The 27,990-nt window shown below is 41.0% G+C and overlaps 1 protein-coding gene across 1 annotated transcript; it reads right to left on the reverse strand.

The window, feature by feature from the left end:
* Nucleotides 1–3,266: 3,266 nt before the first annotated feature.
* On the reverse strand, nucleotides 3,267–27,975 carry RAB1A (RAB1A, member RAS oncogene family). Its single transcript, XM_006264903.4, has 6 exons — nucleotides 27,781–27,975; nucleotides 14,886–14,958; nucleotides 10,947–11,042; nucleotides 7,201–7,296; nucleotides 5,749–5,880; nucleotides 3,267–5,452 (listed from the first exon to the last, which is right to left on the reverse strand). Exons 1-6 carry the CDS (start codon nucleotides 27,801–27,803, stop codon nucleotides 5,255–5,257), a joined length of 618 nt encoding a protein of 205 aa, XP_006264965.3. The 5' UTR covers nucleotides 27,804–27,975; the 3' UTR covers nucleotides 3,267–5,254.
* Between the last annotated feature and the right edge of the window lie 15 nt (nucleotides 27,976–27,990).

Here is a 27,990-nt window from a genome sequence, read left to right on the forward strand (position 1 = left end):
CTGTTTCCTTCCCACAAAATGTAATTTAAAGACCCCCATGGGAACCAGAGCCTTCCATTTGGAAACTTTTAGTTAATTGTTTGAAAAAGCCTCATCTGCTGCGTCCTCCTGGTCTATAGTAGATACCCTGCATGATGGCACCCCTATTGGTCTCTGTTTTGACACTGACTGAAGAGCTTTCACCAGACCTACCTTCTACTAAGCACTGCACCTCAGAACACACATCTCATACATGGAGCACCACCACTACCTTTTTTTTCTCTTGCCTGTCTTCTTTAAGTTGTACTCATCCATAACATTACCCCCATGATACATAAATGAAATTAGCATGTTGTACCCCACGTATGTAGTAAGGGATGGGAACACCCCCCATCCTGCCTCAAAACTGATTTGTACTTTTCAGTGAACCAGGTACCATGGTGGGAGATGCTGATCATGAAAACCATGCCTAGATGCAATCTTGGATTAGGCCACTGTTTATGAAAATTGCTAAGCTGAAATGGAATTGACAGAGGAGAGAGCAACAGCAGAAGGCAACACTGAGAACCCTGTTGCAGCAGTATGAAGCAGTGTCCATCTTGAACTGGTTGCACAAGCTTTGGTGTTCTGAGGCCTTGAAGACAGCCTGCACAACAACCAAGCATTGGCTTTCTCTCATTTCATAACCTGAAAGGGCCTCTCACATAGTTTTGCTTCCTCCCTGTTTTAACTTTAGAGCTATAAGACAAGTATAACCAAATTTTATTTGAGGATATTTGGAAGCCAGGCAACTGGAATTCTCAGCTTTTATACAAAGGTGTATAGGGAATCCATCATTTTTCTTCAAAGCCCCTCCCCCCCTTTCTTTCCAACTATTAATTTGATGGGAAAGTTTTCCTTCTCAAATTTCTGAATTGAAAAGTAGACAGGAAAAGAGGGAGCTTCTCTTTGGATGTCAGCTGAACAAATGTTTGTTTCATGTCCTATAGAAGTTTATTTGGGGGGGTGGGGGGGAAGAGATGGAAGGAAAGGGGTTGTGCCTCCTTAAGATCAATTCCGAAAGGGGAAGAGTGCAAACATTTTTACTTAAATGCCAAAAGCCCCTAAGCCTTTAAAATTTTTGTTTTTTTTTCTGACTGAAAAATAATGAAGGTGTGACACAAGAATTATTTCTATTGAATTAAAATACAGACTTGTGGCCAAAATATATTTAACCCATTTCTAGTTGTAACCCTACAGCCATCCATTCTTCTATTGATCGATAGTCTAGTGAAAATATGGCCAAAATTAGCAGTGCTTCACCCACACTGTTGCATCTTACACAAGTAGCAAGAAAAGGAATGGTTTACTCTGTGTAGGTACCTTTATAGCTAGCTGCAACAATAGTTTCAGCTACTTATATTAGTTCAAAGCAGCTTGTTACATATATATATATAGAATACACATAGGTGCATGTGTATTTGTAAGCAGGCTGGAACCAACCAATAGCTATTAGCATCTTACTGTTCCACTGCCTTTAAATAAATTGCCCCATAGAAGGCAGCTACATTCCAAATAAATACATATTGAATCCACCCCTTCTTGTGGAGAGAAGGGTCAGCAGTAAAGTTTGTTTTAATGCAGATTTGTACAATTGTGGGAGGAAGGAACAGCTTTTATTTTGAAAAATCTGAGAAACTTACTCCTTTGTAAGATAAATTTATGAAGTGCAGTGTGGCAGGTAAGTTACCACACCCAAGATCATATACCTCTATAGACTAATTGCAAAATCAGTGCCAGTGGTCAGTCAATGCCAGGGGTTGTCAACCTTTGCACTAGCTCCCCACTCCACATCTGGCCAGCCAGGCAGCACCTGAGTGGCCTGCAGCTGGGCACCACTGTCCTCATGCCCCTCACCCACCTGTGTGTACCCTCTAGAGCCTTCCCCAAGTACTCAGGGGTACACATACCCCTGGTTGACAACCCCTGGTTTAGTGGAATAATTAACTAGAGACTTCCTGCATCTTGCCCTGCTGTGAACACCAGAAGTGGAGGGTGATTAAAACAAAATAATAATAATAATAATAATAATAATAATAATAATACAAACAAATAAAAAATCTCAGCTAAGGTTAACTCTAAGGCTCTGAATAGAAATCATAAGGATCCTTTGTCTTGCTTTCACACCATTATACAATTGCCAAATACTTAAAGTGCAAAGGATGGAGCAAAGATACAGTTACCATCCCTTTTAAAGGAGACTGTTTGACCCATTGGTAACAAGTTTCGCTTATTAGAGATGCTTAGACAACAGCTGCAAGTTCATGGCAAGTCTTCTATATCACTTAAGTCTCTGGGGATGGGGGCAAGGACAGCATGAAGAGAACAAATGAAAAATACGCCACATTGATACATCTCGGACATAAGAACAGAAGAGAAGCTGTCCAGTAGTTTAGAAAGGTGGGGATATTAATAGGAATTTCATCTTACAGTTGGGTAGGGAGCACAAGTCAGTATTAGGAAAGAACTGCAAGGTTTTGGCAAGATGTCGGACTGATCCACTCCTTCAGTTTGAGGGAGATCAGGTACAAATGACTGCAGGAGTAGATGACTGATGTTGCAATTTCTGCAGAAGGCAGCCAGTGAGCTTGGAGTGGAGGAAGTCTATATTGGAATGAGCAATCCTCAGTGAAACAAGCACTTCCCCTCTGCTGTGGATTATGTAGTCCAGCATTCCTGACTCCCAATGTTTCAAGAAAAGGACACCTTCATGGGAAAGCAGTTATAAATCAGACCCCTCCCAATTTGATGGGATAAAGAAAGACTGACTGACTTCTGCCACATGACACTGCAAAGGAGGAAAGAGTATAGCCTGGATATAGCTAGAGAATTGAGTTCTGGCTGTTATCTGTAATAGTTTCCAGGTTCTAGCAACAGAATAGTGGCTCAGAGTAGGTGCCTTGGATTTGGAGGAAGTGCTGTTTGGCAATACATCAAATAAGCTTTATTCCTAGCAGCATTGTTACAGGGAGCATAGATCAAGTGGAAATACTAGTTCAGTTGCACTTAAGCATGACAGGCTTGCACGGTACTGTAATATGCAAGTTCCTGGGAGCCCTGCCGACTCCACTGAATGGAGTCAGGATTCCTCAGGTTGAAAGGGACATTCTGATGTTCTCCATCTCTCTTCTGGCAAGGCCATAGTTAAGCCCCTTCCCCTCAAATTTTAGCACTCACAGAAACCATAAATGGAACAAAGTCCACTGTAGTCATTTAGCAGAACAAAAACTTAATGGTATAGCCCAAAGTTGGTTTTGCAATACTTTATTACTGTATATTAACAGTAGGTTTTGGATTGCATTATTTAGCAGGCATCTTAACATTTAGGAATAAATGAGTTCACTTATGCAGTCTCATTCAAGGAAATGTTTTGCCTGAACCCCTCCTTCAAAAAGATGTGGCTCATTTCCCATTATATTAGCAATGATCACCCAAATGCCACTCCTGCTTTTTAAAAAGAGCAGGTCACTTTACATTAGTATGAATTGATCCAACAAGCACATACCTATAATACAAAGTACACCACTTTATTGTGAGGTTCTTCAACAAAAAGAAGTTCAACTTAATCATAAAACACTGACACATGAATTAGGACTGCCTGTTAAATGGATGCAACTAAGTTTTTTTTTTGTTTTGTTTTTAAGTAGCTGTTGCCCCAGAATTTGTTCCCCATATTTTAGAGGAGGGGGGTTGCACTGGTGTATTTCAGTTTGCACCTCACAACATACCTATGCTATAATTTTGCTAACACATGGGGTGTATTTCTACTACAAAGGGAATGTCTACAAGGTCATTTTAACATGAGATTATATTTACAAAAAGTAAGCTGAACACTGGAGTTCTAGATAAAGCTGAACATTTTTACCTTTATAGGAAGTGTTATAGGCTAGCTTCCTGTGGCTTTATATATAATCAGACATCAGGCACTAATGATTTGATTAGTTCTGTACAAAAAAAAGAAAAGAAAAAAAAAACACCACATCCCACTGTCCATTTAGTTACAATAAGCTAGTCACCACACCTTGCTGCTGGTTAACTTCAAATTGTTTTTAAATTAACTCCTCTGTGTTGAGGTACAGGAGTCTTTTGGTGGATTCCTCACTTAACTGTTTTAAGATTACTCCACAGTTTCATCCCTTCAAATGCTTTTGCAGAGAAGAATAAACTAAGCTGCTGCACCAAGTCAAAAACAGTATTCAATTAAGAGTCTGGGAGTAACAGGATAGAAGAGACCATTACATCAACTTGAATTATTAAATTTGAAAGTCATTCAACATTAAGAAAAAAAAATACTGTTTTCCACCTCTACACAGCAAAGTAGACAAGAATTCCTAGATCAAGTCCTTTAGAAATAAATTAAAGTTCAGAGACCAAGGGAGGGAAAATACTGTACATTCAGAATGCATTACACTCCCATGAATATTAGTTTTATGTCATGTTCCAGGTACAGTATACATGCCTAACACACCCTGACAAGTCTTCAGTTGTACTTATTTGCTGGGAAGGGTGTTTGGTCTGAGGGTTTGGACTGCCATGGCTGCACATATCTATGTTGGGCACAATACAAGCCTAGTTTCCCCCTTAGCCATAAGAATTAAGACAATATTTAATCACCATAGTTTGATATTACTTCCAATAAGTACAATATTTATTAAACATTTCTTCAGTTGTTTGTTACATATTGTGCAACAAATTACAATAGTCTGCAGCCACAAATTATATGCAGAGTATGAAGAAACTATTAATCAGATAGTGTGATCTTTCCATTTATAATTCTACAAGAAGGAACTAGCAAATCAGATCTTACATATAACATCTTACTAAACTTTATGCATGGAAAGTGACAGACACTGTTGTGCTGTTTGATACAAAATGGCTGAACTTCATCTTCAGAAGACTAAACCCGACATCTAAACATGCCAATATAAACATCAAAACAAAAATACGTTCTAACCAACCACGGGAAACAGTCTGGTATCAGGAAAAGCAACAAGGATTACACACATTTATAAACCAGCACACAAAGGTTTAAAACAGTTCTGAAAATGAAGTTAGCTGTCTTGAGTCAAGGGAATAAAAAAAGTCAGTATTGACCATTTACAATCTCTGACCTTTGTGGAGACGGTAAGAATCTGTTGTAGTGCAGCTACATACAGTACAATTCAGGCAATTTTTTTTTCACTTGGGTTCAGATTGCAAATTCATTGTTGTGGGACAAAAAAGGGGGAGGCAGATTTTAGCAGCAACCTCCACTAGACTGCTTGACTGGAGTGCTCTGAATTTTAACATTGGACTTCTCTGCACCACCAGCTGTAGCTCCAGGACCCATTCGTTTTTTAATCTCCGCAGCCATGGTCATGAAAGACTGTTCTACGTTTGTTGCATTCTTTGCACTGGTTTCCAAAAATGGAATTCCAAGGGAATCTGCAAATTCCTGTGAATGAAAGTGAATAAAGTTTTAGTACTTCCATTGGAAGGCTCAGAACATGCTTAAAGCTATACACCTGTGTGGAAACTACATTGTAAAGGAGCTACTGGTTTCATAATGCCATCCCACTCCCTCAATTTGACTGTGTGCCCTGGGCAGCCCTTGAGGACCATTAGGGTCTGCATTTAAAAGGTGCACACATAGCTTCTATTAGCATCAAGGTGTGCAAGTAACATGGACTCCAGTGTGGCATGTCCCAAAAAGCACATTTACATGCTGGACCTTTAATCTAGCCGACATACCTTTGCTGTTGTATAGTCTACTACTTTCTTTGTGGTCAGATCACATTTGTTCCCTACCAACAACTTGTTTACATTTTCACTGGCATAACGGTCTATTTCTTGCAGCCACTGTTTTACATTATTGAAGGACTCCTAGAAGATAAAAAAGGATCACATTAAGGGCACTATCTTTCTTTTGATGATTTAGAAGCATTCAAATCTTGGCAAGTGCATTGCAAGTACATTATATGTCCAGGGATGCTATGCAAACTATTCAAACACCTGTATTTTGCCTTCCAGCTGTTAGGACTCCAACACAAGGAGTCTATGCCTCTGTATAAATAACCCTGCCACAGGCCAGTTCTTCTGGCCTAACCATTGTCCCCCATATTCCAAGGCTTTCAGATACTGCAAAAATAAGTCTTGAAAAGATCCCCAGCACTCCACTGTTTTCCTCCAGACAAAGACAGGCCCCAATAAACGTTCAACCCCACTGGCTTCCTGTAGTAGGGCACCAAGCAGTTGGGAAACAGCACATGTACTGCCCTTAAAGAACAAATAAATACAAATCAGACCACATGCCAAACTGGAAAAAGAGGAAGCCCTCTATTACAGGAGTCTGACATTAAAAGGAAGTTCTGCCTAGGTGACAACAGAATTGTACACGAGACTGGGGAGCAGTTAGTCAAATTAGAAAAAATGACTGAAGTCTTGTTCCCTGTGCTGTGAACTGAGCTTACAGAGCTCTAGCCCATCTTCATTACCTTCTCCTCAAAGGTCATGAGAACAGAGATTTTTTTTAACCCTTACTTTTGAACAGCAAACAAATAAGGGCAGCTATCAACTTGTTACAAGATTGGTTTGACCGGATATATCTGTTACATTCTGGAGATCTATCAAGTCAACAAGGCTATTTCATAAAATGCCTAGTCAGATGACATACCCAGCAACAGCAATCAATCACTCTGGTAGCAGGTTACATCAAGTCTTACCACAGAAATTTTTGGTCAAAGAAACTTAATGTCATAAAGGAGCAAGTGGGCCTTGGAAATATATTCCTCCATTAAGCTAGGGAATTACATTTTTCCATTTATCTTTTCATGGAAGCTTGAAACTTCTGCAGATGCCAGTACATTAACAATAACCCATTAAGTTCTGTTGAAAGAGGCAACTTGCCTTTAACTGCATATCCCTCCCCTATGGACACAAGTCACCCAAAGAGTGAGCTGTTAAAAGTAGACTTAAGCATTGAAGCCTAACAAGTGGTGCATTATGGAAAGAGATGGATCCACTTTTTTTTTTTTTTTTTGCAATAACAAGGTGTCCTTCCTCCAAATACTAGTGCCAAACACAAAGTATTTCAGTACAAGAGCTAAATAAAAAAAGTCAATGCCTAAAAGATAACTGGCTTTGTATGGTCAGTAGGTCAAGCTGCTAAGAGAGCACTTTAATAATGCATTGTTTAGAACTTACCTGATCTGTAACATCATACACAACTATGATGCCATGGGCTCCTCTGTAGTAACTGGAAGTGATGGTTCGAAATCTCTCTTGCCCTGCTGTGTCCCACTACAAATAGAGTGCAAGTTACACTGAGGATGCAGCTATAATTACCACATAGATCTTGCCATCAAATATAAAAAAGTAACAGCACTGAAAAAAGTTGAAGAACTTTTCCATCCCCATTTTGCTCTATAAATACAACTTTGTCTGCAACTGAACACAGCCTAGTCTAATTTCTAGAGCTTCATGTTACTGACACCACTACAGTATTTCCTTCAGCATAAGGAAAGAATCCAGTTACTTAAACATTTTCTGCAGGCCCACTACCAAAACTACAAACTACTGCCTTGCTAGCATAAAGGGACAAATTGGGCAGCTTTCTTCAGACTGAAAATAAGGATAACTAAAGGAAGGCAGGTTATCCCAGGCCAACGTGAAGATAGTAGTGACTACTAAAACAAGCCACCTTAAGCTGGCTTAAGGCTTTCAGGCCACAGATCACAACTTGCAATGTCAATTACATCTAGAAAAAAGTTCTAGATCTGATCCAGACTCAAAAAAAAAGGAAATAAGTAGTATTTGGGTAGATTGCCTCTGGGACACTGATTTGGAATTGGTTTCTATTAGTTTGTCAGCTTTAACCTTTTTCTATCATAATAGGACAAGAGCATGCCAGAGACGGATGCAAGTTAACTAGGTTTTCTTGAGTTTAGACACTTTGTCTTTTTGTTCCTAAAATGATGCTTTCCCTGTAGGTCTTAACATGCTTTTGGCCAGTCACAGTTCTGCTGCAGCCCCTTTGTGCCAGCTAGGCTAGTGAAGATGGGCCCCAGCCCATAAGATAGGCACACATTCTGCACTGAAAAATTTATAGGAGATCTAGATACATAGTACAGTCCTAGTTCTGCACTAACTGGCAGCACAATGACAGAAGAGGGGCAAAGCCAAGTAAGTTCTAGATCCATACAGGTAAAAAGTTCCTTTAGGACTGCAGAAGCCCCCCAGTAAAAGCTAAGCTCTCCTCCTCAGAGCAGGGAAGGGGTTGACTGTATTCGGTTATCTCCCTAATACAAAAGATTTAGGCAACAGAATGTAGTTTGTCATGAGTTCAAACACCTGCTATCCTTTGTATATTAATTAGGCAAGTCAAGTAGTTATTAGAACTTTAGAAAGCCCCTTACAGATGCACTTCAATGGTGTTATTTTACCCCTGCAATTGCAGGGGTAATTTCCTTATGTGAAATGCCTTAAAATGTTCCAAGCACTGCTTCCTTAAGTGGCTAAACTGAATTTCAAGCAGTTTGACTTGGGAGTTTCTAATAAGGTTATTCTTCTGCATAAAAGCTGGGTTTTGCTCAAACTGATGCTATACTTCCTCCTCAAAGTTTGAGTTTTGCTCTTACTATTGTAACAGGAGCAACACCCCCTTGTCTTGCAAGCTGCACTTGTGAGAGTCTATGCTAACTGTTCACAGCAAAGTCCAAAGTTACATTTTATAGGACAAAATTTCATGCACTTTACATGGAGTGCAATCGCTTTGGATGATACACTAAATTACCCCTATAATCTGGGCTCTCCCACAACAACTTCCTGCAAATCATTACACATCTCAATGGAGAAAGAAAAAAACCCTGGTCTACAACACTTGTCTGTCTGTCTTTTTCCGCTGAGAATTAGTTCTACTCAAAAAGGAGCCAAACAAAAAGCTAGCAAGCATGGGGAAAAAAAATATCAGGTAGAAGGGAGGCACCTGATGAACCAGTCTATCACTAATTTTACAAAGCAGCTTACACCAACTGCTAAAAGCATAAAAACTGGCTGCAGCATACTTTTGCAGCCCATCCAAAGGCATTAGTTAGTTCTGAAAGTACAACAGTTTTACCAAAAGCAAAATTCTCCTGCTTTGAACCTGGCCAGTGACAGTTTTAACATTTTTCAGTTAAAGCTGTTCTTTAGGACATTTCCAAATTTGCAAGTTGAGACCTTTTGCCAATTTGTTTGGCTGAATCCAAACATTTTGTTTGGACATTCTCAAAAAAGAAGTCACAGATCAGTTTCAGGAACAAGCTAACTTTTTGTAACAGAAATCCTGAAACATTCCAAGTTGACAGAGGTCTTGACTGATTTTGTCTGGCAGGAAAGTTTGCACCATTCTAGATATTAAAAAGTTGCCACATTTGGGAGTAGAGTAACTTTTAGATATCTAACATTAGGAGAAGACCCGAAGAGGAGATTTAACACTTATTAAACACAAGGACTGAACTTATTAAGCCAAAGAAAGATGCCCGTAAACAGACATGTCATTGTGGCATCTTCATTTGTCAGATACCGTTTATAAGCAAGTCTTTTGACTTGACAGCCATTCACCAAACAGAAAGACGCCTCTGATGTATACCCTACTGGTTCCTTCTGGGGTTCTTGGAGCCATAGGGTCTATGCTTCCAGGGTAGCCTCATTATACCAAACTTGCTGCCACTGAGTCCAAGGACTTAAAGGATGCTGGCCCATTTTGAACTTTTAATTTGAGTGGGAGACAGGGTTCATATAATTTTAGGCTTAACACTTGCTGGGCTGGAGCTCTTAGCACCTCATGGCACGTGCACCATAGAGATGCAAATCTGACCAGAACAGAAGTTTGTCATCAGCATGTGCAGGGAAATAAAATCCTGACAATCCAAGAACACTGAAGTTTAATTTAAAGATTTTTCTGGAGATCAGAAGTTGTTTAAAATTTTAACCTTTCAGTGGGAAAGTTAACTGAAAGAAAGTTATAGATTTGCCTGAAACCTATATTTCACCCATGTCATCCAGAATGCTTTTGCACTGCTTTGCTAGATTTAGTTAGGTCTGATATCACTACATTTGTCAGTACTGCCCAGTATGGAAGCAAATTTATCCAAGAGTTACGTAATAAGCAAGTGAACTGCAAGTTCACTTGCAGTTAGAATAACATGTAGGTTACCCAATTTTAAAGCACTAAGAGCAAGACAAAGCACCAAGCATGAACCATTAAGCCCTTAAACTGGTTTCCCCTACTGCAAGTGAAAAGCCAAAATGAAGTGTTCACATTACTCTAATATCTGGAAGACTTGATAATTGGGAATTTAATGCTAGCTATGCAAGCCAGAAACACTCAGATGTTCAGACAGATGTTCTAGTTCAATTTTCTGCAAGGCCTCAGATGCAAGTTGAAGCAGGATCACCACTTTGGTTAGTTCTGCATTTAAAAACATCACTATGAAAGAGGTCTGCAAAAGTTCATAACTTATTTGCATAGGTCGCAGAGTTTAGGGCATTAGAAAAGTATCGTTAGTGTTGCAGATTTCATGCCATTTGAGTCTTGAGATCACTTCTGATTTAGCACACATCCGTGTCCTTTAGTGAAGTACAGGAAAAGGAAAAGATACAGAAGTTTGACTAAATTTACAATTCCCCAACTCCAAGCAGACTGAAAGTCGGAAGACCAGCATCTTCAAGGACACCATTTGAGCATACTAGAAGTGTTATAATATGCACAAGTAGACAATCCTATCAAAAACAAGGTGTGTGTAGCTCAAATATATATTTTATTACACACATATACACACACACACACACACACACACACTGTTACATAAACCCTAGTTTAACAATCAAATAAGTGTACATGAAAATAAAGAGGTCATCCACTAGTCAGAAAACAGACAGGCCACACAGTGACAAGTCAGACTACTTACTATTTGGAGTTTGATAGTTTTCCCATCTAACTCTATAGTTCTGATTTTAAAGTCCACACCAATTGTGCTGATGTAGCTTTCTGTGTACGTGTCATCCTAGAACAAAAAACCAAAAAACAAACCTGCATTTAATGATCACCAGAAGTCAGCACATCTTAAGTTCTCTCCTGTAAGAAAGTAGGGCAACTATACAAATCAAGCAAAATACATTAATTTGACCATCTTCTATAACATTATGTTTTGGGGCATGGACTATGCTATGCTGTGTGTAGTCCAATAGGGCAATTAACAAGGATGCTCAATCCTACTGACAGACTAACAGTCACATTTTAAGGATGTCATTTAGAAGCTTTTGAAAAAGCATCCTACAAAATATTAAGACCTAATTTTTATTTTTTTTTTTTAAAGAGATAATTACAGTGGCATAGCTTCTTGAGCTGCATCCTATTTCACTCTGCCCATTTTTCCAACCTGTCCAGTTCTACCTGGATCTGTTCTGTACCCTCTGGTGTCAACTTTGCCCCATAATTTGGTATTATCTGTAAGCTTGGAAAGGGTGCTCTCCATGCCCTCAATCAAGTCACTGATGAAGACTTTTTTTTTTTTTTTTTTTAAAAACACACACACATGCACAAGCCAACTACAGTTTTAAAGTTAGGAGAATTATTACTTAATGATATACACAAGAAGTCTTCAGTTGAAAAATGCAAGGTTCTCCACCTTGGGAAGAAAAACCTGCAGCATCCTTACAGGCTAAACAGTGCTACGCTGGCTAGCACTACGGAAGAAAGACTTGGGGGTCATCACTGACCACAAGATGAACATGAGCTTTCAATGTGATGCTGCGGCTAGTAAAGTGACCAAAATGCTGGCTTGCATCTGTAGATGCTTCTCAAGCAAATCCCGGAACATCATTCTCCCCTTGTACTCAGCCTTGGTGAGGCCGCAGCTGGAGTACTGTGTCCAGTTTTGGGCCCCACAATTCAAGAAGAATGTGGAGAAGCTTGAGACAGTCTAGAGAAGAGCCACACGCATGATCAGAGGTCAGGAAAACACACCTTATGATGAGAGGCTGAGAGCCATGGGGCCTTTTTGCCTGGAAAAGCGCAGGCTTAGGGGTGATCTGATGGCCACCTATAAGTTTATCAAGAGTGACCACCGGTATTTGGTGGAATGTTTGTTCAGAGTGCCCCAAGGGATGACAAGATTGAACAGTTATAAACTACTGCAAGACTGTTTCAGGCTGGACATAAGGAAGAATTTCTTTACTGTCTGAGCCCCCAAGGTCTAGAACAGCCTGCCATCGGAGGTGGTTTAAGCACCTACATTGAACACCTTCAAGAGAAAAATTGGATGCTTATCTTGCTGGGATCCTACAACCCCATCTGACTTCCTGCCCTTTGGGCAGGGGGCTGGACTCTATCATCTTCCAAGGTCCCTTCCAGCCCTAATGTCCATGAAATCTATGAAGTTGTCAAAAAAGGTAATTCACAAAAATGCAGCTATTATTTCACCTAGCTCCTGTGATACAGGTCTGCAATCAGATGAGAAAATTGCATCTTACTGGAAGTTTAACAATACAATCCACTGAGAATTTCAGTGAGCTAAGCAATTCATATCTTCATTATCAGCGCTGAAGCTATGGAACAAAAAGCCAACCAACCCACAACTGCCATGAAGGGAAGGAACCAGACAGCAAGTTAGAACCAAGGATGAATGTAAGAAGCAAACATCTGTGCAGAACAACTTAAAGGAAAGAGCAATGGTATTCTATAGTAGCCAAGCTGTGGTACATATGCTACAAGTAACATGGGCAACCTGTTTTAGCATGTGATGAATGGGGGAGGTAACAGGGAGCAACTGGAGAGCAGACTGGGCAGAGGAAAGGAGATTGGACACACTTTGGAAGTGCAGAGCTTAATTTGTAGGACACCTGCCAGAAAAGGTTGGGGCAACTGTGCTAGAAGATACACCAGCTTATTCCTTTTAGGCATGACACTACACTAACAAAAGCTTGCAATTAAAAGATTTTTTTTTTTTTTTGCGCAAAAATCTTGTGGGTCTAATAAAAGATATCACCTCTACCACAAGCCCCAATTGCTTTTAAGACTTGGGCATTTATGCCAGGTAAATGATCAGATAATCAATAAGTCTGTTTTAGCCTATGGAAGTTATGCAAAAAGTGCCAATTATGCATTGTAATGACTAGATTTTACTTAAAATTAGTTATTCCGATGCTGCTTGGCCTATCATCCCAGATGCAAAGTTGCCAACATTTAAATTTAAAACCAAAGTTTTACAGCAGATACACGTTCAATTCCGATATAGTTGATTTCATTCTCTTGTTCCGAGTACTGAGTATTTATAAGCAGGCATGAAGTAAAAATTCAGAACAAAATGTCAAGTAAACTCAGAAGGACTACATTACTCCTAGAGGAAAATGAATTGCAACAATCCTACTGCTGCAGCCTTAACATTATTTTACTTGACTGGTATCATTACCATGGAGCTTCAGCTTTGTGCACAAGTTGATTTTTGTATCTTTAATAGGCTGCATAAATGAGCAATGTGTAGATCTATATATGCAAAGCATAGCTGGTGACAGTCTTTAGAATTAAGTATTTTGGCATCAATACAGACATGAACCCAATGAATGGCTTTAGGCTTACAGCAAGAGTATAGTGGAGAATTACAAGCCCCTTGGCACAGAGCTAGTTTCCTAGATTGTGGCAATTGCCATGTTCTTCCTATTAAATGGAGGATTTACTTCTATTGGGTGGTTCTTTGGCTTGTCTCAACACCAACCAAGTTAGTCAGAAGCACTCAAGGCTTGGGGATCATGTCAGGCAAACACCTGGCTGTTTATTGCACTACAGGACCCATATCAGTCCTTGGCATGGAAGGGAACCTCAGAAATGCATTGCACAGATGCAGGTCAAATCACTGAAGTGATATTTACTTTATAGAAGTCCTTTTTCCTCAGCAATGTTAGGGGCAGAAAGAGTCAAGTATTTGTACAATGACTCAGCAACTGCTGGCTGTATGTATGGATGAGCTTCTCATCATGTCACCATCCAGAAAAGTTTACATTATGCTGTCACCAAGGTGTGCTCTGCCCAAGCACATGTCTATTTGTTCAGGCTAGAGTCAAGAAAAGTCACCAGTTTTTAGCAGGTGAGGTCACATTTTGCAAAGGGCGTATAGAAGGCCCTCCTGAACCCCAGGTCCCATCTGTTTTATTGAATTATTACTAGTCTGCCATTTCACAGCACTGCTACAAGTTCAAACAAACTTTAAGTCCGAGTCTAGATTTTCTTCTAGAAGAAAAGTACAGCCACCTCTATTTATTTTTTAAGGAAGTACTGATTTTTTAAAGAGGCACTAATAATTGCATTTCAGTCTTTGAGATCATACATTTTAAACACCGACAAAAACATACAATCTACACTGAACAAAACTGAAGGTAGTGTTCAACTGTTATTCCAGTGTATGCAACCTGGAATTTGAAAATATTTGCAAAAATTTTCCTTGACTTCTAAATTGTTGCATTTTAAAGACTTTGGACAAAGTTATAATATAAGCACTTTTGCACATTAGGCAAATAGTGAAATGCCGGTCAGAGCACAGGTATTAAGTAATTTAAATACCTACACAGACAGAAGCCCCACACACTTATCAAAGCAACAGCTCTTTGCTCAATTCAAGTTACACTTGAAGTTATGACTTATTCATGGTTAAGAGCAATACATAAATTGATATCATGACTTTATTCCTAATAGCATGTCTCCACCTGACAGTAAAGGAATAAACAGAGTACCCCAAGCCCCTTCCCCTCTCTCCCCCATACAAGCTCTAGTTAAGTCATATAGCAGTACTCAATGGAATTAATCTGGTTTTAAGCAGTTGTTAAGGCATAAATTTTGGCAGAACTGAACTTACGGCAAACCTAAGCAGAAGGCAAGATTTCCCAACACCGGAGTCTCCAATCAGAAGTAGCTTGAATAAATAGTCACTGCAAGAGAGAAAGATGGATGTTATACACCACTTAAGATTTAGATGAGAAACTCATCTCTCATACCAATAGACTGCCAAAGTTTGATCCAAAACGTTTACAACGTTGTTTTTGTTAGTGAATCAGTGATCCCTCATGTTCACTATTCAATTCTTTTGACTTCTGCTTAAACGGTACCAGAGAAAAATTGGTCAAAAACATTGGTATAAAGATTCAGTGTTGTATATCGATAAAATATATGGTTGCATGTAATGTTGTTTTATTCATTTTTATTTTACTTAATATACTGGAACTGTCAGGTAACTGAGGAAATTGATGTTACTGTGTAATAGGCATGTTTATCCAGTTTACCAAAAGTTTAAGATCCATGTTCATACTAATTGTATGAACATGAACAAAAATAAGGTAACAAAAAATAAATAGAAAGGCCACATTCTGCTATTAGTCTTGTTGCTTCACATTTGAAGACAAGTGTATGAAACTGTAGTGGATGACAGCTGATAAAGGATGAAAAGTGTAATAAGATTTAGGATTCAAGCCAGAAGCTTGAGTAAACTCCTGGCTTAGATCAGTACCATATTCCTGGCCAGTATAGAATAGAAAGCTTTATTTTTTGAAGTAAAAAAGAAACTTGAAACTGTCAAATTTTACTGTCCATTTTAAATTGGTCCTTAAGTGTAGAATTTCAAAAAGAAGGCAAACAAGTGTTCAAATGGGTGTTGTACAACTGTTCTGCAGGTAACCAGTCACTGGCTAGTTTGTTTTTAATCACACATAACAGAAAGTAGTTGTCAGTATCCCATATTACTCAAGCTTCCCATTCAGATGGAGACATGCTTGCTACTGCCAGATTTGTTTTCTTTTTTTAAGCCCATAAGTCTGGTGTAAATTTGGGTAATGCCACAAGGCACATTCATTTATCAGTTGTGATTTCCTTACCCTAGCCCTTGTGATCCAAAGCATTGGGTTGCAACCGAGTTAATGAAAGGGCTCCCAACTTGTAAAAAGTGTAAAGCACAGGATTTCCAGTTACCACTACACCAATGCATTTATATTTTTGGAATCGGCGATATTAAGAAGTCACATCTGAAAACTCAAGTACGTTAACTAAAGCAGATTGCTTTTAAAAGCTATTTTGCTTTTAACAGCATGCCAAATTTGAAGTGTTACTATTGCAATATTGATCTTTTGTTAGTTAACAGGTTTTCCTATATTCCATTAAGGAATTTTAGACAGCCTCATGTTCTTAGATTTTTACACAAGGAAAGGATCAAAGATACCATTTCATTTGTTTTAATTAAGCTACAATGTAAAGAAGAATGAAGATCAGGTAGCAGCAGCAGTAGCAAAACTAAGTCAGGGTCAAGTCTCAAGCTGACTGATGATCATTTTGTAGTAAGACTACAATGTCAACACAAGATCCATACCACTACAGGAGATAAAGCATCCCACTGAAGAGTAAGGTTTATAAGAACAAAATGCTAAACAGACTAACATTTCTATAACAATAAATTCAATTTAACCCTACAATGCTGAATGTTACAGTAGCAGAAAGATGCATGTTTAACTGGTCCTTCATGGTTTGTGTCTGAGAGTTTGATAGCATAAAAAAAGGGAACGACATCTAATGCAAAACTAGTAGTGACAGTTATGTAAAAAGCAACATTTCAGACTGGGTTGGGAAGTCAGTTCAAAAACACACAAAGCAGGGAAACAGGGCATCTTTCTGCAGCTACACTTAACATCAAGAACCATTAAAAAATTCCTCAGCTAAACAAGTCAATACAATAGCATTCACACAGAAGTAAAATGCTATATATATAGCTGCACAGCACTAGAATTTCCACTAGCATTGGGAGAATTGAGGGAGGGAAGGGGGCAACTATTCTCTCAGATTCAACAGATGCACTTAAAAGTTCTCTATAAAGAGATCATAATATTAAAGTTTAGACTGCCATTTAAAAAAAATGCTTCCATAATAAAAAGGACCAGACAACTTGTCATCTAACCAGAAGATCATTCAACTCAAATCATATATTCTTTATGCATGTGCTTGATGAATCTGTTTCCCAGGATTCAGAGTTCTGGGCTGAGAAGAATCCAAGCATTTGAAGGTACAGCCTTCCAAACATCAAATTTCACAGGCACCATTTTTTTTTTTTGTTTACCAACTACCTCTTCCTCCTTGTTTTCAGATTTCCTGCTCCACCCCATGAACTGCTGATCCATTTAGCATATGTGGCATTAATTTAAGGTCATACTAAAGACAGCCATAATAAGATAAAGCCACAAACTAAGGGATAGTGGAGGGAGACTTCCCACCACTACTCCACGTCCAATATCGCCCTTGCCTATCAGGCACTCAAGATCTAAAACGGTATCCTACGGCAATGTCAGTCACTTTACAGCTTAGATAAGAACTTCACCGCTTTAAGACATTGTAAATACAGGACAAAATTACCAAGTTGGACCTCAGCTACAGACTAGAGAAGGAGTTCAAGTGATTAGCAATATCCAGGGGGTACTGAATTTAAAATTGGTTGGAAGGCTGCATTCCCCGCTTTTCAGGTGTCTGCAAGACACCAACTTGTGGAGGCAACCCCAGGTAGAAGCTCTGGCATGGTGGCAAGAGTCATGCACAAGGCCACAGGCTAAATGACCCAGCTCCAGGGGTCATGTTTGAAACTGAACTAAGTTATGAATAAGCTATTCTAGAGAAGCATACCATGAAGTCATACTTCCTTACTAGAGGTGCACTGATATATTGGTGTCATCTCAGATCAACACCAAAAGAGTAAAATTAACATCATCACCCATCAGCTTTTTTTTGGCCAGTGTAACCGATAATGTACTGATAACTATGCATTCTGGCCAGGGCCCACAGATCTTGTGTGCATGTACACGGCCAGGAATATAGCTGGGCAGTGTGGAGAGCAGTGCCCTGCAGTAAATCTGTGGAGAGGAAGGGGCACAGGGGAGAGGCCCCCCTCAAGTGAGTGAGGGAGGGAGTGGGGGCACTGCCCAGCCAGGGCAATGAATGGGAACCTGGGGCTGGGGCAGGGAGCAGGAAAGAGCTGCAGGCAGCTCATTCAGGGGGTACAGAAGCTCCCTACTGCTGTGCACCCTGGGGAGGTGTGGGAGGCATGTGCCCCCCCAGATGTGCATGGGGGGGAGGCAGGCTGCCTACTGTAGGCTCAGGACTCTCCACCCTACTGCCTTTTACCCCAGATGCCCTGTGCTAGCCATACATACTGCCTGCCCGCCCAAGTTGCATCTCCTGCTGCTGGATGGGAGGGGGATGGAGCACAACTAGAGATACACTGATACATTGGTCCAATATAAAGAAAATTGTTCATCAGCCCAATGGGGCTGATAATTTGGTAGATAAGTTTGTGCTATGCGCAGCCACAGCACAGCATGGAGAACTGGCAGTGTGGAGAGATGCCTCCAGCTGGTAAGTCCAAAGGAGATGCAGATCAACACAGTGAGGGCAGGGGCAGGCACTGCCCAACCAGGGCAGGGAGGGGCATGGGATAGAGGCACAGGTACTGGGGTGGGGGCAGCTCCCACTACTGCTTGCACCCCAGAAAGGGGGAGGAGAGGGGTGGGACACACACAGGCATGTGCCCCTGGATCTGCACAGGATGGGGCAGGCTGGAACAGGTGCTGTGCAGGGCTTTTCTTGCCGGGAGCTGGGCTCAGAGCAGGGTCCAATGGTGCTGGGAGGAGGCTGCAGCCATGCCAAGTTTTGCTGCAGTTCCATTTCCAGCCCCACCTAACGCAGTTGTACCGGAGATCGGATCAGTATCAGTCTATATGCTTCCTTATCAGTTACTGGTATCAGCCCCCAAAAATCTTTGTGCACCCCTAAGCACCATCAGTGCACAGCTCCCAGGACAAAAGGAAGCATAGCAGAGAGCCTGCAGTAGGCAGCCTGCCTCTGCCCTTGCCCCACTTAGCTCCTAAAAGCATCCCCATGCTTAAAAGTGGTGGCAGCAGCACTTGAACTAAAACTTTTCAAATGAGCTTTAGTTCCAGTGTTGCCACTACCCTTTAAGCACTGGGAGGCTGATCCCCTGGACAAGCCTCCACAGACTTACCTGCAAGGTACTGCAGGTAAATTAAAGGTAGTTTAAGGATTCACTTATACACATTCCTAGATTCCTGCATTTCTCCTGTCCCCCCAGTTTGGATGCAAGCCCCGAGACATTCTGACCAATCTATTCTACCTAGCTACTATTCTTCACTGCACTCAAGGGAGCAAGTGGTCCAAGCTTTTTTCATTAGAAGAGACCCTGGGGTCAAAAGAGAAGCCATATAGACATGCTCAAGGTCTTCACATCCAAAGTCTGACTGACAATGTTACTTCTCCTAGCACTGCCTTTTAGATGAGCACTCGGCCAGAGTTAGATGTGGTGTTTTCTCTGTGCCCACACCACTTAAAAAACAAACAAACCCCTAGAGTAAGATTTAGTTTAGGATTTTCACCACAGTGCTGTTTCCAAAGTAGTAACAAGAAATTTCTGGACTGAGCTTTGGCCAGTAAGCATCATTGATTAAAGCTTCAGATCTACTTCTAGCAAAGGTTTCCCTTTTTGTATAAAAGCTAGCCACTTCAAAGTCATGTTAGATGTCCAAGTAGGTACAGCTTACACAGTTTTTAATCCTAGTTTTGGATACTTAAAAATGACTATATGTTCATATAAATCAGGAAAAAGTTGGATTTTTTTTTTTTGCTTTTAAACAGTTCATCACTATTTTACTGCCATCCATGGAGATCCAAAGTTATGGAAACTATTTCACTTTGAAAAAAAGCTTCATTACAACTTCAAAAATTCTGACAACTTACCCAGAAGTACTAGACATTATGAACACACTTACAAAGAGTATTGTGCTCATAAATATTTACTACTTAATACTCATTAATCCTTGGATATCAAAACATCTAAATTAGCTACTGATATGAAGTGTAGAGGTGGACTATAGGGTATAAGAGATGTCATCACCACACAATTAGGGTTATATTGGAGCTCATGTTTGATCTATGGCAAGACCCAAGGTGCAGGTTGGTCTGTGTTAACCGATGCAACCCAACAAGTTGTTAAAATGAGTAAACAAGTTTTTAGACAAAGGAAACCATAATGGTACATGACTGAACAACTGTTTTGCAGTTCTAGCTCACCCTTCAGCTTTTCCAGTTCTGCTGCCCCATACTATCAAATGATACACACAAAGAATTAGTACACCTGCCTTCAAATGGTTGCCAGTCTAAGACTAATGGAGTTTTAGCAAGGGGACTGATGCAGCAATATGAGTCAGGAGCAAAGTACATTCAGAAGTGGCTACTCCTGGTCTCTCTCTCAACCATGAAGGCTCACAGACAAGAAGGCCACTGCTATAGGGGAGAACCACTTGCACCTTAAGTCAAAAGCAACTGATTCAACAGTTCAACTGAGAACCTTTAGAATAGGTCTACTATGACTCTAAACATAGAGGCACATTAGGTCCCTATGAAAACCCCAAAAGAGTTTACTTGCAATAAGACCCAAATCAGTGCTTGCAGTATTATTTGTGTGAAAATAAATATGCAGGCACTTAAAGGATCTTGCTAACTTTTTGCAGCCTGTCACAGCCACCGTAGTGCGCAACAGTAAAACTCTAGTTTTGCAACTGCCCTGGACTCAGCTGAAAGGTACTTACAATTAGAGCACTTAGATGTACCTTGACTATTTTCACAAAATGAGTAGCTCAATATTAGCTAGCAGTTTGCAAACAAGAGTGTGTTCATCTTTTATTCAGGAAGGAAGTATTCTTATCACATGCTAGTTTTTTCCTAAAATGAACTAAAATCCTCATTAAGAGAAAGCAGGTGCACTGTTAACATGTTCTTGCATATTAACAAAGTTTTTATTACAATTGCTTGGCTTGTAGACACATCATGGATAGAACATACTGAAGATCAACCCTAAGGTCTGATCAATTCCCCTTTACTCTTTTATATAAGCTTTTATTAATTAATGACTAGATTTTGAAAGGTTCCCAGCTGCGCATTTCTATCTTTTAGTATCTGAAAAAAGAAGTCTGGCTCTATGAAAAAATTTTTAAAAAAAGTTTGCTGAAAATGTTGTTTATAGTAACTCTGATAATACTGGTTTTTTCTTAGTGCTAAAGTCAAAGCAGCAGTACCATGAAAATCTGTCCCAATGATACTTAAGAATCAAAGTCAATTGGAATGAAATCAGTTCCCTGAAAAAGTGTTTCAAGTTTGAGCATTTAAAAAAGTTGCATTAGATCTGCAATGATGTGCCCAAGAAGGCTTCTGCAGCTGTTCTGCAGATCTGATGTTGACTTCCAGCTCAAAACTTGGTAACAAAAAACAAAACAAAACAAAAAATCTCATCGATGCAAAAGAAAGCCCCGTCTATGCAAGGAAGTGCTCTGGTGTCCCAAAACAGCTTTAGTATTGTAATTATTGCAGACAAAGCAATTATCAACAGCACAGACTCACTTTACTTCTGTGTAAACTGGAAGGAGTCAAGTGAAGGATCCATGTCTGTTATAACACTGCTGTAGGTTTCTACAGCATAGAAGTCAATCTTCATGTTAATAGCTCAGTTTTAGTCAGCAAAATGGTGACAACTGGCTGCATGGTAGCACTATGCAGGAGGATCTAGGAGCCTCGGAAGATCAAGAACCGAGTCTACATGCAGTTGAACAAAAGGCAAACTAACTGTGCCACATCAATAGGAGCATTAGGCATAAGACAATGGAGGTGATACTGCCTCTTCACTATGCACTAAGGCCTCATCTAGGATACAGTGTACTGTTTTGGGCTCCACATTTTTTAAATGACATGGAGAAGTTAAAGAGGGTCCAGAGGCAGGTAAACAGAGGGGAAAAAAGCAGCATGTGGAAAGCAAGCCAAATGAGGAGAGGCTGATGAACAGGCATGTTCAGCTTACTTACAGAAAAGTTACTTGGGAGGGGACATGATAGCAATCTTCAATCATCTGAAGGGCTGCTATGAAGAGGGAGAATAGGAGAGCCAGACATGGACCAATGCCTTGAAGTTGCCAAGCAGGGACTGGCTACCAAGAAAAACCTGTCATTATTAGAACAGTGAAGCAGTGAAATGCACTGCCTAGGAAAGGTGTGGCGTCTCCATCATTGGAGATCTTTAAAAGGAGGTTGGACAAACATTAAATCAGTAAATTGCTATGTCTATGCTACATGGGTCCTTCCAACACTTCTGGACATTGCAGGTTTCCAGGGAAGGAATTTCTATGCTCCCACCCCCTTTTTGCTACATATCAGGGTTTTTCCCCTTCCTTCAACCTTCCTGAGAAGCACTGGGTGTTGGCTGCATCCAAGGACAGGGATTTTGACAGGGGCGTACCATTGCTTCTGCTGAAACTAAAACTTGGAGGTCTGTGGATAGAGCATCTTGCCCTTCCTCCCAGGGTCAGACCTATCACCACATTTGGTGTCAGGAAGGAATTTTACCCCAGTTAGACTGGCACAAGCTGCAGATGGTTTTGCCTTCCTCTGCAGTAGGGAGAGTGACCTTCTTCCATGAGTCTTGAGCCTATTTTGACAACACCTGCAGCAGCAGGATACTGACCACCACTGTACCCCTGGGGCAAGTTAGTAGTGTTCTACAACCTAGAAAAAGCTTATGGTTAAAATATAAGCAGAATATTGTACTGTTTGGTACATCTTAACTGCTGGTAAAGTGACCTTCAAGTCAAAGGCAAATTAAAATGAGTCTATTGCACTCCTACATAAGGAAGCCAGTGTTACTACTCATTTGGGAGACCACAAAATGCAGGTTGGCCTGTAGCAGCAGCAGCAGGTGGTTACCATCAGGCATCATCAAATAACAAGAAACCAAGCTTTTAAAGTCTCTAACTGCTGGAGAAAGTGTCCTTTCCATCTATCCAATGTGTATTTTCTATGTGGAAGCAGCCTTTTTACCAAAATATCTCAATAAAAACAAAAAACCCAACAACCAACTTTGTAGACTAGACATTAAAGTATTAATAATGCTTCTGTCAGTGTAAAAAAGTGCACAGAGTCTGTGCCTATACAAAAAAGCATTTTTATAGTTAGTTAACTTTCACATTTCACTCAATTATCCTCCAAGTTTCTAGTTTGTCATAGACATTAGGACTGCCTATACACATGCTGGTTCATGATTTAATTGAGTCTACTCTGACATGTTCCAATCAGAACACTCCAGCATGGCCTCACATGGGTTAAAAAATGGCTGCTGCAGCACTATCTAAACCTCATTCAATGAGGTTTAGATAAAGTATCCTGCAGCCATTTTTAAACCCACAGGGGATCAATACACAAGGTGGTGAGGCATTAATCAGAACAGTTCTTCCAGGAATCGCTCTAATTAAAGCACCCCCCTTGACCCTATGGATAGGCAGCCCAGATGACCCTTTCATTGCCCTCTCCTATCCACCCACCCCCAACATTTAGGTTTATGGGGACTCTTTGGGATAGATGAATAGGAACTAGAGGGTCCAAGGAAAAGGTAAAAAATTACCAGAATAGGAACATACAAACAGATCCACTCATCTCCTCTTGCAGCCTTCAGGAACTGTGCATGAGTACACGTGGACACATACTGGGATATTCATATACCTGAGTGATAGTGAAGGAGTACCAAGTACAGAGCAGACCATGGGCTTCTGTGCCAGCCAGCACCCATTTGTTAAGTGAATACAAGCATAATCCAAAACTGGTTGGAAACAGGACTCTTTGGTCCCTCCATGCATTTTTGATGCTAAGTGACAGGTCATGAGATTCACAAACAAGTAAAAACCACCTTTAAGAGGCTGTTAGCCAGGAATACTTATTTATAGAAGTTTTGCTGCACAACTTGAGGATTCTTATCCACATTAGAAAAGAAAGTCCATATGCTCTAACAGGATAAAACTTGGCTAGTAACAACTAATGTGGGCAGGACCTTAGATATCATAATTTAGTTTCCCTACAAAAGTCAAGGCTGGTATGACTTTCAGGTTTGCATTTCCAATGCTTTCTTATTTGATGAACATTGTTTAAACAGAAGCATTCTTTGAGCACTGAAACATATTGCAACATCAAAGCCTCTTGAGTCTTTATTCTGTTATCCAACCAACTAAGAGCTCTGTTGGCTGGCTCATTTTATATGCACTCATTAAACTTTTTGCTAAAGAAGCAGCCTAAGTGATACACCACAGAAAGAAGGAAAAAGAAAAAAAAAAAGAACACATGCTATTAGCTCTATCATAGCAGAAGAATTTCAAATGTTTGAGTGAAAGATGAACAAAGAGAATCTTATTCAAAGGGCATGGAGAAGTGATCAAGTTAAAGCAAATTAGGAAGGGATAGGAGCTTACCAAGGAACAGCTGACATGCAGTAACAGTTCATGCCCCATATCTGCACCAGTTTTCACCACATGAACAGTTACCATGTAACAGCTATTCTACAGTAAAGCCTCAGCCCACTGTCACATGCTTCAATTTGACTGACTAGTTCCTCAGATAGTAGATAATCTCCCCCCCTTCTTTGTCTACACTTTAGAAGTAAAAAGCCCATAATACTTGAATTGTGTTTGTTCCTCACATTATCTGTGAGCAGGCATTATTGCACTTATGATCCATAAAATATCCAAATAATGAGAAGAATTAAAATAAAATAATAAGCATTAAAAGAATCAAAAAAAACAAACAAAAAAGGCTCTTGACTACTTCAGCATAAATCCTAGGAGCTAAAAGAATTCAGTTTCCAGACCAAGAAATTGACAGTTCCAAATTAAAATATTTTGGAGAATTCCAGAGTGCAGTTAGGTTCACAGCCCTCTCAAAACTAAGACTTAAACTTTCAGAAACTAAGGAAAGTGCATTGTTTCTCTCTAAATAAAATAGAGGACAGTGTAGAGTCTTCCCCACACTCCTTTTCCAATAAGGAAGGTTTGAAGATGCACAGCTTGCAATTCCCTCCTCTGAGGACAGTTAGATCGCTCCTGGGGAGGTGTGGGTTCAATCCCCAGGGTAAGGATACAGACACACCTCAAGTTGAAGCTGTTCCATGTTGCACTGAATAATTAAATATTCCCTGGGTCAGAGAGAGAACGCATGCACACAACTACAGCCAATTCATTAGGCTATTTATCTGGATGAGAGGATATTTAGGCCCTCCTTCAAGAAATATTAGAATCTCTTCAATGTAGAACACCCTACAGCCTGGTTGCTGGGTCAGCCTCCTGGGAGGCAGGGTATGCAGGTTCAAATCCTCTCAAGTGAGAGAAGGAATTTAATCTGGTCATTCATAGCTTGGGCAATTAATTTAACTCTAACCTACCGGCTAAGGGACACTCCTTCCCCCCCCCCCCCCCCCAAGGTTAAGCATAACCTGTTAAACACCTACTAGGCTCAGTTTAACAAATCAAGGCCCACAGGAAGAGACAAGCAAACACCTATTTGTTAATTGTAAGAGACTTAAGCATGATTCAGACACAAATGTCTACTGACAAGAATGAAGTTTTGCTTCAGCACATGCAACTCCCCACCCCCACCCCCCCCCCAAGCCTTAAATTTTAAGCATCTGGTACCTCCAACATGGAGCAGCATAACAAGGACCTGAAGACATAAAACCTAGGCAACCCAAGCCTCTCTGTAGATCTAGCACCAATAAACTAGTTAGAACTTTATTGCCTTAAGTGGCCAAGCCAATGCCACATTCTTGAGAACACTTTCCTGCATGTTTCATGAAGACCAAACACCTTCTTTCCAAGCCCTAGTAATGTGAAGAATTTAGACTTCATCTCACTTTAAAATTAATGTAATGCATAAAGATACAAGTAATCCCAAACAAAAGCTTTAAGTAGTACCAAACCAGCTCGCATTCTGACCTGAACTATTTGTACAGGTTTCCTCATAGTGAAAGTGGCTTTTTAGTAGTAAAGAAACCAAGATAATGCAGCAATACCACATTGGGTCACTTCCTAGTTACAAATAAGACTTTGACAGAGAGGTAGTTGTTGATCTCCTATAACTGGGAATACAACTAGGAAGAAAGACTGCTACATGAAAACCCACTACCTGTTCACAGTCCATAACCCCCTGAAAAACACTTCTCTCAAACTGAAGTTGCCCATCACTTCTGCCCCCTCAAAGAAAGAATAATTCTTACACTTCAAGGGTCTTCATATTAGCAAGTCCCTTATCTTTGCTTTGTTACTTTACTTGTAAATTTTCCAAAGTCAGAAACCCCCTTGGTCCCTTAGAACTAGATACATTCCACTGCTAAGGGACCCCAAAAAACATATTCCATCTTAAATCCTGCTGTATATTTAAACACCCTAAGCAAGTTAATTTCACTGTGAAATATATTTATTGAAGGGTATGGAAAGTTTCAGAAACTCTTTCCCAGATTAATGGTGCCGAGTAGCTCTTTTCACTGCCTCAAGTATTTACGAGTACTGATAGCCAATCAAAAAAAAAATTAACAATCCAGAAGATGAGACCAGAGCAATAGCAACTGTGAAGGCATCCTGATATTCTGCTAGTCCAAATTCATGAGAGAGAAGTTTAGGTCAATGGTTTCACAGAAACCATACCAGCAATTTTGTTATACTGTCTCCCAAGGGTATGTAAAGTCTGGTCAGCTTCAGATAAGTCATATTCTGAAGCTTTATTTTAGATGCAGGGTCAGATTTCCAAGTAAATGTCCCACAATTTACACTTCTCCCCACAAGATCACCAGCATGCTTCTAGTTATCACAAGCAGCAAGGAATTCAAAAGCCAGTCGCATAGGGCAGCAGCCACTAGCTGCAAAAGAGCAAACTAGGTAAAGGCATTCATTTCTTGATTTTTCATCTCTAAGGAAACAAATATCAATAAATTAAATCCACAATTAAAAAAAAAAGTCACCCCTGCATGCTGCAGTTGTACTAATGACAAAGTAAGACTAGCTTCACTACAGCACAGTGAAATGCAAGTGCACGGCCATCATCAATGATTAAAGGAAGGTAGTCACATTCACCAAAGCAGCACCATGCTAACAACTACCTTATTTGTAGGCAACTCTGAAAGCCAACTCTTAAAATTCTATTCTTTAGTACACTTAAATGGACACAGCAAACAGGAAGGATCGTCCTCAAGCGAGAGGGGGAGGGCCCACACTGCTTTGACTGTTGCCAGGAGACCAGCACTGCCAGAGGCCCCAGCCAGCTCCCTTCCCAGAGCAGGGCAGAGGAGGACTCTGCGTCCAGCTGAATTCCACCAACTTTATGATTTTCTTTTTTTCTTTTTTTTTTGCTCTTTCTCTGAAGTGGAAACCCAGCATTTCCCATTCAGAAACGCTTCCTCCTCCGGGGTCGGCTGCTCCGCAGGTGCCTTTCCCTACAGCAGCCGCACGATTGCCAAACCGGCCGAGGCCGAGTGTTTTGCAAGACCCATGTGACACACACATGACTTGCAGCTAAAAGAAAGGGTGGACCCGTGAGCGTCCCAAGCCGCCTCCAGCAAGGGGGCAGGGAGACCCAGTCCCGCCCGCGGAGCCGGCTTCATACATTTATTCTTCAATCACTGCCCCCCTCCCCGGCCAAGGGCAGAAGGGCCCGACAGCCTCCCCCTTCCGGCCCGGGAAGAAAGACATAATTAACTTTTCATGGGCCGCCGGTAACCCGACCCGGGCCGGCCGCTGGGCCCGTGCGCCCGGCCCCAGCCTCCCCCCCATGCCCCGGGGCGCCGCGCCACCCGGCCCGGCCCAGCCGAGCCCCGCAGGGCCCCGCGGCCCGGCCCCGCCCGCCGGCCTCACTCACTACTCGGGATTCATGCTGGACATGTCAGTGGGGCCCCGCGGCCTGAGGAGAAGGAGCGCGCTGGGCGGCGGCGGCCGGACCCCCCGGCGGGTGCTGGCGTCCGACGGGGCAGCGGCGGCTACGGCGCGTCCCCCCCCTCCCCTCACGGGCGGCCTCCGCTCTCGCTCCTCAGCCCAAAATGGCGGCCAGCTCCCAACCAGGAAACGGGGC

This window comes from Alligator mississippiensis, chromosome 1 (genome assembly GCF_030867095.1).
Source record: "Alligator mississippiensis isolate rAllMis1 chromosome 1, rAllMis1, whole genome shotgun sequence".
NCBI lineage: Eukaryota > Metazoa > Chordata > Crocodylia > Alligatoridae > Alligator > Alligator mississippiensis.